We start from the raw sequence: 18,794 nt of genomic DNA, 5'->3' as shown, positions 1-18,794 counted from the left end.
CGGACCAGGGCTCGAACCCGTGTCCCCTGCATTGGCAGGTGGATTCTTAACCACCGCGCCACCAGGGAAGCCCTGGTGTTTCTTTTTATTGTGACCTCTGTCTGTCTGAGAACAAGAGCAGGCCACCAGGCCTTGTCTTCAAAGAGAGCTGCTGACCTCTCTGAGGTCAAGGCCCAGGATCCCACGTTTCTCCTCAGGGAATGCTCTGTCTGTCTGAAACGGGGTGTCGCCCACCTGGCGTCTCTCCTCGTATAGCACTATCTTTCTGGGTACAAACGCGGGCCCCCGAGTGAGGTTTGCCCTCTAGAATACGCCTCCCTCTCTGACGTGAAGTGCATCATATGACATGTCTCCTCCGAGAGCGCTGTCTCTGTCTCTGAGGAGGAGGGCTAGCCTTCCTTCTCACAGATTGTTAGTGGGTCTGTGGGATCATGTGGTGAAATGACCAGCGTTCACTGCAGCTCCTCTCTGTCTGCCACTCCTTCGGAGCCTTACTTAGTGGGGGGATGTGGTGATGGCCAGAGTCATGTTACTGCAGGGAAAAGATAGTGAAGCTGCTGGAGAGGACGCAAGGGAACCACGATTCTCTACCTCAGGCCATGGTTCTCAGCTCTGGATGCACAATAGTTTCACTCAGGTCCCTTTACAGAATTAGCTAAGGATCCACCCGACTCAATCAGTCAGATCCCTACAGATGGTGCCTTGGGCGCCATATGTAATTCTTAAATGCTGCCAAGATGGCACTGAGAACCACAGGGCTAAAGGAGACAGTTTCTGAAGGGTGAAGACACTCATCTGGCTTCGAGACACAAGCTTGGGCTGGTAGCTGCCCCGTCTCTGCTTCCCCAGCTTCCTCCCTGGAACAACACAGTGACAGCAATAAAGTGAAATGTGCAGCTTTTCCAGTTTTTCACGGTGCTTGCCTGGAACTGCACCACACATAGCATCAAACATCACACCTGAACATCCTGTTCCATGAGTCACCACGGCTCCGCCAGCAGCTGCTCGGGCAAAGGTGAAGCCAGGGAGCCCCAGGCTGGTTCACTGAGAGACTTCACACCCCTGGCGCCTGGCTCGCCCTTCCCCTTTCCTCCCTGCCATTCTGGCATCTGCTCACGGGGAGGAAAGACACCATGAGTCTTGGGAAAGGAATTTACTGGAGAGGCAGCTCTTCATGAAAAGAAGGATGAAGAAGCACCGTGATGACAGAAAGCTTTGTTCCAGGATCTCCCACTCCAGCAATTTTCCTCTCCAGGGGCCAGCGCCCACCCTGACCACCCCATGGAGGGCAAGGGTCTCATGGGTACCTGATCCTCCCTTCCCTTTGCTGCCCGCTTCCTGGTGGCATAGTGATGCATGCCTCTACAGGCCCCCAACCGCTGCTCTGGGAGCAGCTTTTCAGTGCTGCATCCAACCAACTGCCGAAGCACCATTTGAGAAAAGGGTATAAGCTCTGGGTTGTTTTTTTTTTTTAATTTTTTTTTCTGCCTTTATTTTTTTATTTTTTATTTTTAAATTTATTTATTTATGGCTGTGTTGGGTCTTCATTTCTGTGCGAGGGCTTTCTCTAGTTGTGGCAAGTGGCCACTCTCCATCGCGGTGCGCGGGCCTTTCACTGTCGCGGCCTCTCTTGTTGCGGGGCACAGGCTCCAGACGCGCAGGCTCAGCAGTTGTGGCTCACGGGCCTAGTTGCTCCGCGGCATGTGGGATCTTCCCAGACCAGGGCTCGAACCCGTGTCCCCTGCATTGGCAGGCAGATTCTCAACCACTGTGCCACCAGGGAAGCCCTAAGCTCTGGTTTTTGACTAGAAACTTTCTGTCGACGTCTTCATTTAAGACTAAAAAAAAGATCATCATCAAAATTTGAATACTGTGTGTCACTGTCCTTGAAAAAAGTCCAAGTTAAACACTCTTCTAAGAATTGCTTCATTAACGATGTTCTTGATATGGAAACTTAATTTTTTTCACTTATATAAAAGCACAAAATATAATAAGTAATTATGTCTAAACAAGTTTCAAAGAGCTCATTCAATAAAGATAAAATGCCATGTGATAAAAATACATTGTTCATAGTTTAACATATTTTTACTAATGCATTAAAAAATGGTGCATTTTACATTTGATGACATCCGTGGAAGCAAGAAGAGTGAGAGCAGAGATTTGTGTCTAATGGAAAACGCCAGCTTAGGAACTCTCTCCCAAGAAATACTCCCTCTACCTCTGCCAGATAATTAGTCCCCTGCTAATAGGGGGACGTTGACTAAGTGTTAGTAGTTCGGGTCCGAACGTGAACCCACACCAGTTTGCTCAAATGTTCTTCCCTGCCTGCCAGGAAGTTTGAAATCCTCTTCCTGTAGACTTCCCAAGACCTCCAGAAACCCTAATTACTGACTTGAGTCTCCAGTCTCCTCAAGAAGGTGTCAGGGAAACAATATAGCGCTTTAATCTGGATGCAAAATAACTATTCTGCTGGAGGTGAAAATTCTTGGAGAAGGAGCCAGTGCGCCCAATCTCACTTCTCCCCAGAATCACCACAGCCGCTGGGCATGTGTCACTGCCAATCTAGCTAAATTTGAAATGTGTGTTCAAGGTTAGAGAAAGGAAAAAAGGAAGAAGGTTCTCACACACAGAAAAAAAGAAGATAAAGATGTGAGGTGTTGAATGTGTTAATTAACTAGACGGGCGAGAAGTCCTTTCAAAGGGTGCACAGGCTTTGAATCATCACAATGTACACATCATGACCTTACAATTTCATTTGTCAATTATAACTCAAATTTAAAAATCAAGAAGTCAAAAATAAAATAAAAAGGACATGGTCTAATTAATTTAAAAGAGAAAGAAAACAAGAAGGGAAGAAAGGAAGAAAGAGGGAAGGGAGGGAAGTTTTTGAGAACCAGGAATCCAGACAGGAACAATGAGATAAGTTTTAAGGAAGCGTAGTTTGACTCAATAAGGAGAAAAGTAAAACAATAGGCATAGCAGCTGAAAATAAAGTGGGATCCTTTTGGGAACAGTGAGTTCACCAACATTAGAAGTGTTCAAAAAGAGGCAGGATTCAACCATCACGTGAGGCATTTTATGACATGACCTTGAAGATCCCTTTAAATCTTGAGATTTTGTTGCTGATAATAACAAAGCAAGAAAACAGTCACTTTTAAAAAGTGAGTAAACTCCCCTAGAAGCATGGCTTTGACCATTTCAGCTTGGTTATATTTCCTCATATGGAGAGAAGTCACACTCACCGCCCTATGCCTACCTCATGGGGATTTGAGAATGGTGAGTCCTAGATAAGATTTGAAGCCCTCCCCCCTTGAGCTCTTCTCCCCACGGAAAATGAGGGTTGATTCTTATCTCTGTTACCTCATTCTGCATGGACCTTCAAAGGACGAGTCATTACCAGAAATCTGGATTTTCCTGCAGAACCTCTAGTCCTTTCATTACCGGGCTTGGTGGCAAGGTTTATTAGCAGAAGCAGGACTGCGTGTTTGGTCATGTTCCCCCAGAATAATCTGCAGGCACCTGCATGGCCAGAGGATGGAGGTTCCCAGTCAGGAGATCCCCTTGGCTGGCTGGGGAAGGTGGTCCCAAGAGCTGGAAGCACTGCAGCCTGTCAGGAAGAGAGTTCTGATGTGGAGAGACCCAGAGACCGTGACATTCCCCTCAAGAGCAGAGGTAGAGAGACCACCCTGTGGAGACACACACACACACACACACACACGCACACACTCACACACACACAGTGATAGACAGGAGGAGGTAGGAGACAGACAATGACAGACACAAGAACACAGAGACAGAAGAATAAGGCACAGAGAAAGCAAGAGCCGGACAGAGAGAAGAGGTGAGTGTGATGCATAAAGCAGGGTAAAAGATTGGAAGAAGACACAGGTGTTGGGGGGCGGTAACAGAAGAAGACAGATCGCTCAAGGGAGACTGAAATGAAGAAAACATATTTGGGTACACGTTATGGTTTCCTTTTTTGAGTAAACAGGTGCAGTTTTGCAGAGGGTCTCCAGGCCGGTATCTGGAGCTTCTACGTGTCCCCAGGGAAGAGGCAGATATGAAAAGAGTCCGTGAAGTGAGACTTAAATAGAAACTTCGGGCAGCTGAGCAGGGCAGCCTGTGACACGGAGCACCATTGTCTCGAGCAAAATCTAGTTCCGAAGAGGCTACAGAGAACCCACCGGACGAGGCAAATCTGACCCTTTGGAAAGCAGTGGGTCCCACCCTAGCCATCCCAGAGGTCTTTTCCTCAGTGAGCCATGACGTTCACAACAATATATGACAGTCTGGTGACTCAAAATACCAACCCCCAGGAGAATAAAGTCCAGGCCATTATCAGTAATTTTCCTAAAATGCGTACTGTGCTTGAAAACATCTAGATATTTTGTTGATTTCCACCCCCCCCCCCCCCGTTTTTGTCGGTTTTGTAGAGTTCCTTAGCTGGGTGTGGAGTTCTGGACAGGTGTTGCAAGCTGTGCGTATGTGTACATAACTACAGAGCTAAAGCTGAGATTTGGCCCTGGCCCAGAGTGTTTCCTAAAACAGATATGACTTGTGAAATGCTTATTACAAAACACAAAAAATCCTCAAAATGAAACAAATTTTAAGTCACAGTAATTTAAGTTTGTATGTACATACATACATATATTATATAGACTGTATTTTTTCTGAGCTGAGACCTAGTGCTCAAAAGAATGAGAAGACAAATGCAAATAACATAGATAAATAGAAAAATGTGTACATGACTGTCAAGTTGGGGGTGGTGAGAAGGAAGGAGGTGGAAGGAGAAAGAATGGGAGAGAGAAAAGGAAAGAGAAATCAAGGATTCACGGAGATTGTTAGAGGATAAATGACATCAGGTAGAGGGGCAGTGAAGACCTGCAGGAGGTGGAAAAAGGGGAAGTTTTTCAGGCTCTTGTGTATCAGGGGCAGAGGGAATATAAGACAGGTGTTGGTTCCATCTGAGCTAGAGAGAATTCTGTAATTCTGTGTGTGTGTTTGTGTGTGCACCTGAGCGTGCATCTCCCCATAAAGGCTGTGGGAGGGATGAGAGGTCTTCTAGATCTGTGGCAGAGAGAGCAGAGAATGTAACAACTGTGGCAAACTGGACGCACACCCTGCCTGGCCTCTCAGCTGGATCTCCCTGAGGTCTGCGCCGCAGGACCCGTGGATGCTGATCTTGTGACACAGCTGGATTTCACAAAAGGCAGATGGAGCCATCAGGTGGTCAATATCCTGGACTCAAGACATAATCAGAAGGTAAGAGAACACCCTTGCTCTGTTTCAAGGAAGACCTCAATGCAAGATCGCGCATAATTTAAGTGGCTCCCTAAAGCCCCTCAGAGCCAGGCATTATGAAGAAGTGAGACAGGCCCATGAAAAATAATGCATGGGGGTCCCACACTGCATGGGGGGGGTCTCATTCTGTGTAAAGGGGGAGAGATCTTTGGATACTCCTTGATGTTACAGTATGAGAATATGGGTTAAATCATCGAATTTTCCTGAAGATGCCAGAAATCTGGATTTTTCTGCAGAATCTCTAGTCCTTTCAATGTGGGCAATTGTATCACAATAAGTTGGTGGGCTGTATTTTACCTATGGGTTGCCAGTTCACAACTCTCATTCCGAGGCAGGAATCGGTTTGACTCAATTAAATGAAATATGAAGATTTAGACCTGTAATAACCTCAGAAATGCATTATCCCTGTTCTTTGGGTAGGCGGAGAGGAAATGAAAGGCCCAGACTGGGTTAGCAGCTAACCTAAACTCACACAGTAAATTTGTCAAAAACCTTGAGACCGAAAATCTCAGGTCTCCGAATCTCATATAGAGTATTGTTTGTACCATACCTCACCATAGTAGTTAACCATTGCTGCATAACAAATGACCCCAAAACTTTTTTTAAATTTAATTTAATTTAGTTTTTTATACAGCAGGTTCTTATTAGTTATCTATTTTATACGTATTAGTGTACACATGTCAATCGCAATCTCCCAGTTCATCCCACCACCACCCCACCACTTTCCCCCCTTGGTGTCCATCCGTTTGTTCTCTACATCTGTAAATGACCCCAAAACTGAATGGCTGAAAACAACAGACATTGTCTCACAATTTCTGTGCATTGTGAAATGCTTAGCTGGGCGCTTCCGGATCAAGGCACTCATGACGTTGCAGTCAGGCTGTCAGCCATTCTGCAGTTCCATTGGAAATCTCACTTCTCTAAGCTCACTCGGGGGCTTGTTGGCAGGAGCTGGTGCCTCGCAGGCTGTTAGATTAAGGGTCTCAGTTCCCCACTGGCTGTTGACCAAAAGTCTTCCTCGGCTCCTCGACACATGGGCCTCTCTGTAGGGCAGCTCAAAACACAGCACCTGGCTTCCCTCAGCATCAGCAAGTAAGAAAGCAAGTGGGAACCCAAAACTGAGCCCACACTCTTTTTATAGCCTAATCTCAGGAGTGGCTTCCATCACTTCTGCCACATTCTGTTTGTTAGAAGGGAGTCAGTGAGGCCAGCCCACAAGCAAAAAGAGAGAGTTACACAGGCACATGAACTCTAGTAAGGTAGGTGTCATCTGAGGTCACCTTAGAGGCTGCCTACACACTCGTTATCTTACAAATACATGCCAGGGGCCAGCAAGCCATGGCCCACTGGCTAAATCCAGCTGCTACCTGTTTTCATAAATAAAGTTTTATGGAACAAAGCCACGCTCATGTGTTTATGTATTATTTATGACTACTTTTGCACTTACACCTACAGAGTTGTGTGGTTGCAACAGAAAGCATATGACCAGCAAAGCCTAAAAGTATGTATTGTCTAGTCTTTTACAGAAAACGTTTTCTGGTTTCTGATGTATGCAATCATAAGACATTTTTTTTTTTTAATATGGAAGATTGAGGTGGAGATGCCAAATTCATCACTTGATTGAATTTCTCGTGGTGCTCTGGCATTGTAAATGTCACGGTGGTACTTCCATAGGACAGTTATCTGGGAAATCTCAAAACAGCTCTGTGGTCTGGGTTGAGTGGGTAAGATATAGCTTCAATTCCCCAAATCCTCTTCTGTTCATTCTCCACCACATATGGTCATTCACCTTTCCACTGGGAAACCCCACTCTAAAAACCTTTGATGAAAAGACGGATACAAAACATAGTTATAATGACCTCAAGTAGTGGAGTAAATATTTAGCGTTATCTGTGAGCCTCATGGACCTGGACTCCAAACTTGAATTTTACCAACTTATTTCATTTCTCTTAGCCTCAATTTCCTTATCCTTAAAATCCAGATTGTAATACTGACTTAATACTTTTTGTCACAAAAAAATGCTTTACAGCACCAGTTACAGGGCTAGGTACATAACAGTTCAGGAGATGCCAGTCATTACGTGTAAAGCATTTGATGGTTTCCCATTGCTTATTTCAGCAACAGCCAATAGGTTCATTTCAAGTATCAGTTCTGATTATATAACAGTGCCAGAAGTCCTACATTTTCAAAAGTTTTCCCTGGGGTCCTCTTGCCTTTGGATACATTACTTCCTCCACCCCAGCCCCTGGCCCATTGATGCGTTTACTACATGTCTGTTTCCTAAGAGCCACCTATGCCCTAAAATTCCTGCTCAGAGAAGCAGTCAGCAGACCGCGTAGGCTAGCACCAAGAGCTGCTGTCTGGTGAGCTTTCACTGGGGCTGAGCGTGAAATGCAGTCAAAGAATCTGATTGAAGTGTAGAAGTATAAACAGAAAGTAAAGCGTCATGCACACTTCATTCTTCTTGGGATGAAAACATTGCTGTCAGATAGGTAGGAGGTCTTTAGGGTGACCTTATATGAATTTGTGATGTAATAGCCTTGATTTTGCCCTCAGGAGTCAAGAGATCAGTCCCACCTTGTTAGGTGTGATTTTAGACTCTGGGAAAATGCACACAGCATCACATTACCACTAAGGCTTCAAATTCCTCAAATAGTTTGAGCTTGTTAGAAGGTGTCACATCTTCAGCCTGGCTCTCTCTCCAGAGCATGTCTCCCTTCATGCCTGCTGGGAGTCACCACCTTGATTGCCTCTCCCCATTGATGATACCACCATCTACCTGTCCCCTGAACAGAACACTGGCGGTCTTCCTAGCCTGCTTCCTCTCACTCTTAATTCCTTCTCTCATGCTCAATCGTACCAACTTTGGATTCTACCTTCTGGCTGGTTCTCGCTCTCAAGTCTGTCTCTTTATCCCATTGTTTTTGGGAACTAAAGAGCCCTCACTTCAGCTCTTGGTCTCCTGACCTTTAGCCTCATAATCCTCTAACCCAACCTCCAAATTATATTTGCTGTAAATTTTTTGCTAAATTATAAATTCATTCAGATTGTTGTCCTTTGTAAGTCCTTTATTGACTTTGCATTGCCTGGTGAGGTTCTCTATTTCCTAACTCTTCTGGTATTATTGCTCCTTTATGATATTTTTTTTCTAAGTTTCCTAGTTTGAAAATACCTCCAATTATTCAAAGGATGAAAGCAATGTAGGACATGAATATCTACTTTCTCATTAACACAAGGACACAAGTAAAAAGACACCATCTATTAAAGGTGATAAGAAATGTTCACAAATAGTGATAGTATATGACATTTACTAAGGAGTTTGGCAATAGCTCCAAGTGTAGTACAAAATATGCCCTGCATACATGCAGAGTAGAGAGCAATCACTTTCAGCCAGGGTGGTCAGCATCGTGAGGAGTTGGTATTTGAGCAGGGCTCTGTAGATTGTGCAAACAGTTGTGTGGAATGAATTGACTGGACACACTGATTGAATTTGAGTAATTAGAAAAAGAGAAGAATCAGAAAGAATTAAATATATAAAGATGATGGGATACCTTATCTAGCTTCTCTAAGTCTTGGCTTCCTCAACTGTGAAATGCAGATAATTATATTAACCTTATTGAATTATTGCACAATTCAGGTAAAATAAATGCATATAGATTGCTCAGCATGGTGTCTGCATGTAGTCTGTGCTCAATAAATGTCCAGTATCATGATGATGATGATGATCATCATTATTATCATTGCTATGATAATATTAAATTCTTGAAGATGTTCCCTTTTATGGCCTTGGAGAACAGAAAGAGGAAAAATTCCATACTAAACCAAAGATAGCAATCAAATGATAGGAGGAAATTGGAAAGTGTATGTCTTTTATATAATGTGTTATCATGTCAAATGCCTGTGTCTTTCCACCATTAGTGAAGGGCACAGAGCCCAGAGACTAAATATTGTTTATCTATGTATCTATCAAGGCACCAGGTCCAAAGGTCCTAATATAGAGCAACTATCCACAAAGTTTTTTGGATGTTGAGTTGAAGTAGAGGGACAGGTTTCAAGATTGAAAGTAGCCCCACAAGTCACATGTCGCAAAGAGATCAAATCAAATGATTACTGGCAAAGAAGCCATTGGATTGGAGATGTCAAAGTCATTGTTGAACTTGGAGAGAGTGCCTTTGATGTATTTCTGGAGACAGATGCCGGGAAGCAATAAATTGAGGACCAATGGGTTGAGGGAATATATACTGGTATAGACCACTCTTGAGAAATTTGATAATAAATGAGCAAAGAGAGTGAAGTAATGGTTTGAGGGGAAAAAAGGGTCAAGGAGAGATTATTTTTAAGTAGAGAATTAAGTGTGATTGTGGGCCATAACAAAGGAGCTGGTAGAGAAAGAGAGGGTAAGAAAGTGGCGTGAGAGAGAAAGAGGATAAATAATGGTATATGGTTAAAAGAGGTGGATTCTAAAGGTATAGAGAGAAGAGCCTCGGAAAAGAGAAATACTCCCTCTAAAACAGAAAGAAAGAAGCAAGAACAGTAAAAATATACAAATTTGAGGGAGAGCCTGGAACATGGAGATTCACTGGGGAGAGTTGGCTCCTGTATCCTCCATTCCCATCAGTTAAAAATACTTGGTGAGACAAAGAATTAATTTTTAGAGCCCTGCATATGTCTTTTACATCTTTGCTTAATTTGTGTACTCTAAACCATCAGGGTATCTTCTTCCTCAAAAAAAGATATCATCAGGTGTCTAAGCTACAAAGAGAAATATAGGGAATAGCCAAAAAAATTTTTAAGCTGTATTAATTCAGGAGACATTTCTCCCCCTGGCAGGAGTCAACCTGGGTGTGTCCAGAAATGAAGAGTCTACCCTTTAAGCTCCAGCCTGAGTATAATATGAACGTTCATTCAGCGAACCCAAGGTCTTTTCTGCAGTGAACTCTTCCCTTCCCTTCCAGCAGACACAAAGTAGACACTGCCCAAGGGTTCACCATTGAAGACAATACAAGCTTCTTCCTCTTCCCTCCTGAGAGGTTCTGTTCCCCATGCAGTGGCTCTCATTTTTTTTCTTGTTCTTCTTGTAATATTCTTAGGCAACATCAAGCAAGTAAGCATGGTCCTCACTTGAAGCAAAGTTAGGGAGGGTAATTTGAGAGGATTTGGACTTGTGACCCAAGTAGCACCTGAGAGGAGTGCTCTATGCAGAGTTGGTGCAGAATATGGACACAGAATCACTTTGCCAGTTTATTCGCCCTTTACCAAAGCTAAGAAGTATCTCTGTGTCTGCTGGACCCATGAGTAAAATCCTGAGGGATAGTCCGTCATCAAGGCAATGGTGAGGCATCAATGGATCTGGCTGGCTTAGAGTGGTCCACATTCAGAGGAGTGGGAAATGGCTGTATGAAGGTAAGACATGGTGGGTGCAGAGAACCTTGAAAAGAAGCCTTAGTGATGTAGCCAAAGAGGATCTTAAGCATCACCTCTTCAAATTAATTTATTTTTCATATAAAGAAATGAGGACTAGAAATGGCAATGTAGGGTGATTTTAGTATTTGGACAATACAGAGTCTTAGTGACTCTCAGTGAGAGACCACTGAGAAGATATGCCCATGGCCTTCCTCAACAGTCTTTGAATCTTAATTCAAAGCTCCTGGGTGGAGAAAACAGGCACACTGCCTCCACTGAGAGCTCTTCCCTCTGGACTATGTCTAGTTGCACTGAGAACCACTTTGCTGCTGAGGTGTGGAGGAATAGGACAGAGTGGCTGAGATCCAGCCAAGGTCCCTGGCATCAGTGGCCTATCTCACAATGGCCACACTCCCGGAGTCATTGATAGACACCACTTGGAGGTAGATTATGTAAATGGTCTTTAAAACACAAAGATTTTTGGAAGAGTTACCACCAGGCTCATTGGCCCAATTGTAAGCATGGCTTTCTCAGCCCTTCTCCTTGGTCTTTATTGAAGGAGATGTTGGAGAGGTCAGCATTTTATTTATTTATTTTATTTTATTTTGTTTTTAACATTTATTTATTTACTTATTCCTGGCAGCATTGGGTCTTTGTTGCTGCAAGCGGGCTTTCTCTAGTTGCGGTGAGCGGGGGCTACTCTTCCTTGGGGAGCATGGGCTCTAGGTGCGTGGGCTTCAGTAGTTGTGGCACGTGGACTTCAGTAGTTGTGGCACATGGGCTTTAGTAGTTGTGGCACGTGGGCTTTAGTAGTTGTGGCTCACGGGCTCTAGAGCACAGGCTCGGTAGTTGTGGCGCACGGGATTTGTTGCTCCGCGGAACGTGGGATCTTCCCAGACCAGGACCCAAACCTGTGTCCTCTGCATTGGTAGGTGGATTCTTAACCACTGCACCACCAGGGAAGTCCAAGTTCAGCATTTTAGATCATTTAAATCTTAGATCTACAGCTTGGTGCTTTGTGACCACCTAGAGGGGTGGGATAGGGAGGATGGGAGGGAGACGCAAGAGAGAGGAGATATGGGGACATATGTATATGTTTCACTTTGTTATAAAGCAGAAACTAACACACCATTGTAAAGCAATTATACTCCAATAAAGATGTTAAAAAAAATCTTAGATCTAACTTTTCATGAATTCTTGTCATCACCCCCACTACCAAATCAATGCAGACTTGTCCCCATGCTTGTCCGCTTGGCTAGACTAGACGGTTCACTGTTCCCTAACTTGCCTGTTTCCCCACCATGTGCCCTGGCTCCTGGGGTGAACAGTTGTGTCTCTGACTCTGCTCCACCTGACCAACCAGATCATGAGTCCATGACTCATGGTGAGCCAGGCATCCCTCACGCCCACACTTGTCTGTTCTTTGCACTTCCTCCCTTCACCTTTCTATTGATATTTCCTCTATTTTTTTTTTGCACAGTGGATGGAGCAAAATGTCAAATAAAATGTTCACAATTCAAGAGTGTTTTCAGGAAGCTAAAGGGTCAACAATGTTTGCTCATGCCTGGGAGATGCAAAAATGCCAAGAATACTTGCTGCCTGAAGATGATATAAAGTATTAGTCCACACCTAGGGGGTTTGGTGGAGACAGCTCAGTCACCTAGTGTGAAATACAGCCTTTGCCTTCCTGGTCCACGTCCCCACGTTGAAATGTAGCTTTCTGACTTGGGTTTGAAGGGAAGACCGTATCTTTTAAAGCAGGAGTAATGGCTCAGATGCCTACAGGAAATGTGCGAATATATTAATGTATGAAGCAGGGGAATAAGACTAAGTGGTAAGCTAATTTTTAAGCCTCCATGGAGACAAAACAAAATACTTCCATAGATGGCCCCAAACTAAAAGCCTACAGTTTGCCACCCTTCCAGAAGAAAAGGCAGTCTATGGTTACATAGTTAAGGAAAGGTTTTGTCTCTCCTGTTTTCTTGCTTACATTCTTCTGGAGAAAAATAATTAAGCTGAAATAACAGTGACAACTTGGAATTCTAGAAGCTGCCTCACCTACAATGGGAAGCACACAATTGTGAGAATGTGTAAACAAAGGGCCACAATTAGTTGGTAGCAACCAGCAACTCTATACCATCGTCTCAAAGCTCCCACTTTATGTTAAATCTTAAGATGTTGATAAAGTAGACAGGAGGGCAGTGTGTAGCAAAGTATCATTCTAGCTGGTGACAACGTAGTATTGGCACCAGAAGGGGAAGAATGAACAGAACTTTAACAGTGTTATGATTTACAGCATGGACTTGGAAGACGGTCAAAATCCAACAAGGGAAATTGAAGTAAATATAAGAATCTCAAATGGGAGGAGGTTAATATGGACGACTGGTTATAGAGGTGATAGGAGAGCTGAGAAATCAAACCTATGGTGAGTCACCTCAGCATTTGCAACAGCAGAAAGGCACTACTATCCCTGGGCTAGAGGAACAAAGACAGGAAGGAGGTAACCTTCCCAAAGCCTGGGATATGAACTGCGCAGCAGAAGCTGGGGTCGTGGTGGACCTGCCTGTGGAAGCCAGGCCCATGGATGAAGTAGCTTTCTGGTCAGAATTGAAAGCCCAGAGGAGATGCCTTCTGAAGTTCATGAAGATAAATATCTCGACTTCTCACCAATTCCTGCCTTCTCATCTTCCACCAGTGCATCCCTTTGGCAAATCTACATGGTGCCTGGAGGGCAGGAGTGGCTGGGAAATGTACACAGTTCCCTACAGCTCAGGGCACTGCCATTTACTAGCTGGCTGGCCTAGGGAAAGTCACTCTGCCTCTCTGAGCCTCAGTTTCCTCATCTGTAAAATGGGCTAATGCATATCCTTGCCTATATAACTTAAATAACGGTGGTCATGACAAGATTAAAATGGCTGCAAAGGAGAGCGGCTGAGTCACACTTAGACTGTGTGAAGATAAAGAAGAGTGGAAATCCTGCAAGGGAACCCATGCCACAACCTTTGCGCTACCTTGTTATTGCTAACCAGACCTCATTGGTTATTCTTCCCCAGACCACATGGGTGATCCATGGTAATTTGCAGTTTACAAGTCAATTTTATATCACTAACTCATAGGGCTTTCACTGTGGACTAAACAGGACATTGATTACTCTCTGTGCTTTACTGCTGAGGTACAGATGCTCAAAGAGCTTAAGGAATTTATTCAGGTAAACCCAAATGATAAATGGTAGAGCTGAGAGTTAAGTGGGGACGTCTCACTCAAACCTGGAGCTCTGCCCCCCACATAGTACTGTCCCTGGACCAAAAACTTCGATCAACCAAATCTCTGCTCCATATTTTAAAACCAGAGTTTAAAAAATAAATAAAGGATTAGAGGAGATGAGAGGAAAGTCTGACAGGAGTGAAAATAGTTGAATTACTCAAGTCTCTCCTCTCTCCACCTAATCAACATAGAAAAATGCTGACTCACAGCAGGGAGAAAGCCCAGCACATCCAGTCAGCAGGGTCTGCATCTCCAAGCCCTGTGAGTCAAGGCCCTCTCGGCCTGGGGAGTCTCTCCTGCTCTTGTCAATGTCAGACTCATAGGCGTGTGTGAATTATTCAATGGTAAACGTGTAACTGCTATTGCTTGAGAGGCCAAAAGTATTGGTGACATAAAAAAAGCTATAATAAGTCAAAAAGAAGGCAAATCAGAGTTACCAGTGGCTCCCCAGGGCAGAGAAGTGAAGAAGAGTCTCACTCTCCTATTGTTGGAATTTTTACCACAAATAAGCGTAACTTTTATAAACATCTTAAAATACAGAAATGTTCCTCAAACTTCATTTTGCGAGTGGGGTGAGTACCCTGCCATGGCCCACTCCGCAGTCCCCAACTTCCAAATTAGCTGACAAGAAAAAGAGGCTTGGGGGCTTCCCTGGTGGCGCAGTGGTTGAGAATCTGCCTGCCAATGCGGGGGACACAGGTTCGAGCCCTGGTCCGGGAAGATCCCACATGCCACGGAGCAACTGGGCCCGTGAGCCACAACTACTGAGCCTGCGCGTCTGGAGCCTGGGCTCCGCAACAAGAGAGGCCGCGATAGTGAGAGGCCCGCGCACCGCGATGAAGAGTGGCCCCCGCTCGCCGCAACTAGAGAAAGCCCTCGCACAGAAAACGAAGACCCAACACAGCCAAAAAAATAAATAAATTAATTAATTAATTAAAAAAAAGAAAAGGCAGATGCTTGCTTTAAAAAAAAAAAAGAAAAGAAAAAGTGGCTTTCACTCCCAAAGAACCTCTTATGAAATAGTGGTGTTGCCTTAGAAAGCCCTCTCTGCTTTGAGGGGACAGGTTAGACCCTGGGTTCACCGTGGAGGTCTGCTCTCCAAGTGGAAAAGTAAGTCCTCACCGGTAACCAGAGCTCTGAGGACTCCAGCCCCGCGCCTGGGCGGAGAGCTGGTCCTAATTCTCTATGGCACTCCAGCAGCCATCACTTTTACCCCCTGTGAGGCCAAGTGAGACTCTTTACCTAGTCAGCACCTGCCGCCCAGAATTAATCTCCTTCCCCAGTGAAACATGTCTGCACTGGGGAATCAAATTAGTGCAGCCACTGTGGAACACGGTATGGAGGTTTCTCAAAAAAACTAAAAACAGAACTACCATATGACCCAGCAATTCCATTCCTGGGTATATATTCAAAAAAAACGAAAACCACTAATTTGAGAAGATACATACACCCCAGTGTTCATAGCAGCATTATTTACAATTGCCAAGACTTGGAAGCAACCTAAGTGTCCATCAACAGATGAATGGACAAGGAAGATGTGGTATATGTATAGAATGGAATATTACTCAGTCATGAAAAGGACAAAATAATGCCATTTGCAGCTACATGGATGGACTTGGAGGATATTATGCTAAGTGAAATAAGTCAGACAGAGAAAGACAAATACTGTACAATATTGCTTATTGGTGGAATCTAAAAAATACAACAAACTAGTGAATATAACAGAAAAGAAGCAGACTCACAGATATAAAGAACAAACTAGTAGTTACCAGTGGGGGGAGGGAAGGGGGAGGGACAATATAGGGAGAGGGGAGTAAGAGGTACAAACTATTATGTATAAAATAAGCTGCAAGGATATATTGTACAATATGGGGAATATAGCCAATATTTTATATTAACAACATTATAATACAGGGAATATAGCCAGTATTTTATATTTTTAAAAGTGTGACTCACTATACTGTATACCTGTAACATATAATATTGTACATCAACTATACTTCAACTAATTAACTAATTAAAATAAAAATGTCTACTTTGTCTCAAATCCTGAACTGATGAGGGAAGTTAGATTTTAAAAATATGAAGTGTCTACAACTCCAAACTCTTCTTAAATCTGCTATCCAAACTTGCCTTTCAGCATGAATTACCTTTCTTCTACATTTCTACAGCCTTGTGCTTGAACCCTTATTATGGCCCTTATTAAAATCCATTCTCTATGGTTTATTTGATGCTCTGCCCGTCTACATGGGAGTTCCCTGAGAGAAAGCGCCAGAACTGGCCCCTCTTTGTATTTTATCCCTTCTATCCCCTCACCTACCCCAAGCACATGGTACTTTATCTATAGTGGAAGTTCAGAATTTGCTTACAGAATCCGATAGGTACAACAGGATCCTGAACCCACAGTCCTAGATCTAAGACACCCCAGAACCCTGGCGGGCCCATTACAGTTGCTTTCACACAAAGCAACAGCCAACCAACACCATGATGATTTCAGCTTCCAAGGAAATAATCTATCGAGTGTAACCCACTGATTGGATTTCTTAACAGTTAAGCCTAATAATTTTTTTAAAAAGCAGTTGGCCCCCTAAGTATTGAATCTCTATCCAGTGGAAATCATCTGACTCCTGGACTTCCTTGAATGCTCATGACACAGGAGTAACCAGAGGTCGTAAATGTATCTTCCGAAGCCCCTCATTTGTATAGGGAGTGTCACCAATGAGGAGGAGATGTCAGTCCATCAAACGTATCACCTCAACATCCGCTTTCTCTGATAAAGGAAAATGAGACACCTTCTTGACTCATGATTTGGTAGTTTTCAGACAACAATGAAGTATAAGCTGTGTTTCACCCAAGGTGCAACACCCCATCACAGGCCAAGGGACATAAGGGCAGGGTCTCTGGAATGTAGCCCACTTTTCCTCCCTTCCCACACTACTTAAAAGCTGATCCTGTTGCAGAGCAATTTCAGGCGTATCTGTGCAGGCTCAGGGTGTGGCCTAGCCCCAGTTTACACCTAGATTCTGAATATACCAGTCTTGGACTGGACTGATATGCTTCCCAGTGGCCCTCGGGCTCTCCCAGGACGTTAGGAAGAGGCAAAAGCTTAGAAGGACCACAGTGGAGACAGGTAAGCTCCCAGCTACATGCCCTAGGACTTCGTGCAGGAGCAGGCAGGTCTTTCCCACCTGTGCTGACAGCCAGATCTGAGCCAGACCTACACAAGCACCCAGAGCTTAGAGGCATCAGGACAGCCCTGTACTCACATCAAGCTCTGTGTCCCCCTTAGGTTTGTAATTAACTCCTGGGAGGAATGGGCGTGGTCTGCTTTGTAAGATACGTTGGCATGAAGCATCAGGAAATACGTCATATTGTCATAGCTGTAATATTACAGGAATTGCAGCTTTTGAATGCTTCTCCCTGTGGCTGTGGACCTGGAGCCTTTATAAAGCGAGACGGTGCGTCCTCCTGTGCAGTCACAGCTGCGAAGCCGGCCAGCCATGAGGGTCTACTACCTTCTCTTTGCATTGGTCTTCTTGTTCTTGCTGCCTGTGCCAGGTAAGAGGGGCTGGGAAATGAGAGGGCTGAAAGGATTGAGAATATATAATTCAGAGTCAGCACCCCCCGTTCTTCTGGGAATTTTAGACCAAATAGATTTATTGTCTGGGAACTAGACATAACCAATTTTTTCCTTTCTGACAAAGACCATTAAGAACCTTAAAGTAAGTGTCTCGATCTCTTCTGATTTACTCTTAAGAGAAAAACCAGATCACAAAAGCCACCCCTTCTCGGTAAGGCTGTTATACCTGATAATGAGACAGGAAGAAAGTGATGTAAAACTTTAATACCAAGAGGAAAAATTGACAATCTGAGAACAGAAGCACAGACTTCTCTTTTATTAGCTTAGTGGTTGGTGGTAGAGTCTTTTGGCCTCTAGAGAGTCCCAGGGGACCACCGTGGCCCCGGCCTCCCAGGTGTCAGTTCACGAGGGGGCTGCCCGTGGTCATGCCACCTTCTCAGCACCTCGGCAGTTTATGGCTGAGATGAACCCGTGGACACATTGTTAGTTGCTTAGTCCCACCTTCTACTTTACTCCTGATGGTATAGAAAAAGGAAAAAGAAATAAAAGAAAGGCCACAGATCAGTTATTTGAGGAATTCCAAAAGCCTAGGTCTTGCACTTCCTAAAACCTTCCCGTGCTTTCCGTTTCTTCATTGCAGGCAGTGGAGGAATCATAAATATATTACAAAATTATTATTGCAAAATAAGAGGTGGCCGGTGTGCTCTGTTTGACTGCCTTCCATGGGAGACACCCTCAGGCCGTTGTTCCCAGAGTGGTCGAAAATGCTGCCTAAGGAATCAATGAAAAATCCAGAAGCACGATGAGAATATTGCCAAGTGTGAAAGTGCTCCCTCGAAGTCTATAGAAGCCAAATCAAATTAAAGATTTTTTACAAAAAAATTAGAAGCTTGATTATTTTTTTTTTCTTTTAATGCTGGTTATTGTGTTAGTCGTTACCAAACAGGCGACTTAGAAAGTGCTGGCGACTCACCTTTAATTCAAATAAAGTATAATCTCTAGAGCAATCCACGAGAGGATCTACACTAATGTTCCAAGGGTTATCAGATTTTATTCCTCTTTTGCAAATTTTGCACCCCAGTGACGCAGGACTCCTTGTTCTTCCTGAAATATTTTCTTCACTTTCTCGTCACCCATTTTGAGCCTTCCAGGTCATCTATATGCCATAACCTCTCCCCTTCAAATCTATGTCTAATTTTTTGCTGATGGCCATTCTGACTGGTGTGAGGTGATATCTCATTGCGCT

The 18,794-nt window shown here is 44.0% G+C and overlaps 1 protein-coding gene across 1 annotated transcript; it reads left to right on the top strand.

Moving 5' to 3' along the window:
- Positions 1-17,468: 17,468 nt before the first annotated feature.
- LOC133081368 (beta-defensin 103A-like) lies at positions 17,469-18,334 on the top strand. The gene is made up of 2 exons (XM_061177467.1): positions 17,469-17,526; positions 18,189-18,334. The coding sequence occupies exons 1-2, from the start codon at positions 17,469-17,471 to the stop codon at positions 18,332-18,334; spliced, it is 204 nt and encodes a 67-aa protein (XP_061033450.1).
- Positions 18,335-18,794: the final 460 nt, after the last annotated feature.

This window comes from Eubalaena glacialis, chromosome 20, assembly GCF_028564815.1.
Source record: "Eubalaena glacialis isolate mEubGla1 chromosome 20, mEubGla1.1.hap2.+ XY, whole genome shotgun sequence".
NCBI lineage: Eukaryota > Metazoa > Chordata > Mammalia > Artiodactyla > Balaenidae > Eubalaena > Eubalaena glacialis.
This window is presented reverse-complemented; position numbering and strand designations above follow the sequence as displayed.